This window comes from Penaeus monodon, chromosome 20 (genome assembly GCF_015228065.2).
Source record: "Penaeus monodon isolate SGIC_2016 chromosome 20, NSTDA_Pmon_1, whole genome shotgun sequence".
In the NCBI taxonomy this organism is placed as follows: domain Eukaryota; kingdom Metazoa; phylum Arthropoda; class Malacostraca; order Decapoda; family Penaeidae; genus Penaeus; species Penaeus monodon.
Window position 1 is genome coordinate 39,306,621 of NC_051405.1, and position 600 is coordinate 39,307,220.

At 51.0% G+C, this 600-nt stretch overlaps 1 protein-coding gene across 1 annotated transcript in view; it reads right to left on the reverse strand.

Moving 5' to 3' along the window:
• Positions 1-466: 466 nt before the first annotated feature.
• The window catches only part of LOC119586071 (gamma-glutamyl hydrolase-like), a 9,028-nt gene continuing 8,894 nt past the window's right edge, over positions 467-600 (reverse strand). Inside the window, exon 8 of the mRNA XM_037934771.1 lies at positions 467-597. Within this exon, the coding sequence (XP_037790699.1) occupies positions 474-597 (124 nt within the window). The 3' untranslated portion in view covers positions 467-473. The remainder of the gene's footprint in view (positions 598-600) is intronic.

A 600-nucleotide genomic window follows, 5' to 3' on the forward strand; every position in this document is an offset into this window, starting at 1 on the left:
TCTTTCGTTCCCGGGGGGGGGGTTCCCTTTCCCCTTTTTTATCCCCAAAAATTTTTTTGATCTTTCAAAATTTTTTTCTTGGGGGGGGGGCAGTTTCTTTTCTGGGGGGGGGGGGGGGCTTTGGGGGTAAATTTTTTTTTTGGGGGTTCTCTTCTATTCTTCTTTTTTTCATGTTCTGGGAAATCTTTCAAAAAGGGGGTTTTCCTTTTCTTTGGGGGGGGGGTTTTTCTGGGGGGGAAAATTTTCTTTAAAAAAATTTCAAAAATTTTTCTTTTTCTAAATCCCTTTCGTTTGGGGGGGGGGTCTTCCCCCTTTTTCCTCGTTCTTTTCTTCTTGGGGGGTCGGGGTCCCGTTCATTTTCATGTCTGGGGGGGGATGTTTCCCCGGGGGGGGAAAAGGGGGGGGGTCTTTTGGGGGTAACTCTTCCCTGGGGGGGGTTTCCTTGGGGGTAAAAGGGGGGGCCTTCCGGACGATCAGCGGAAGAGATAGGCCTGGACGAAGCCGGAGGTTCCTTGGGTAAAGAAAGGCTGGTGGTTGTAGATGAGGGCCGCCGTTTCCTCCTCTTCGGTCGGGAACTTCTGGCTGTTATGGCGAGCTGGC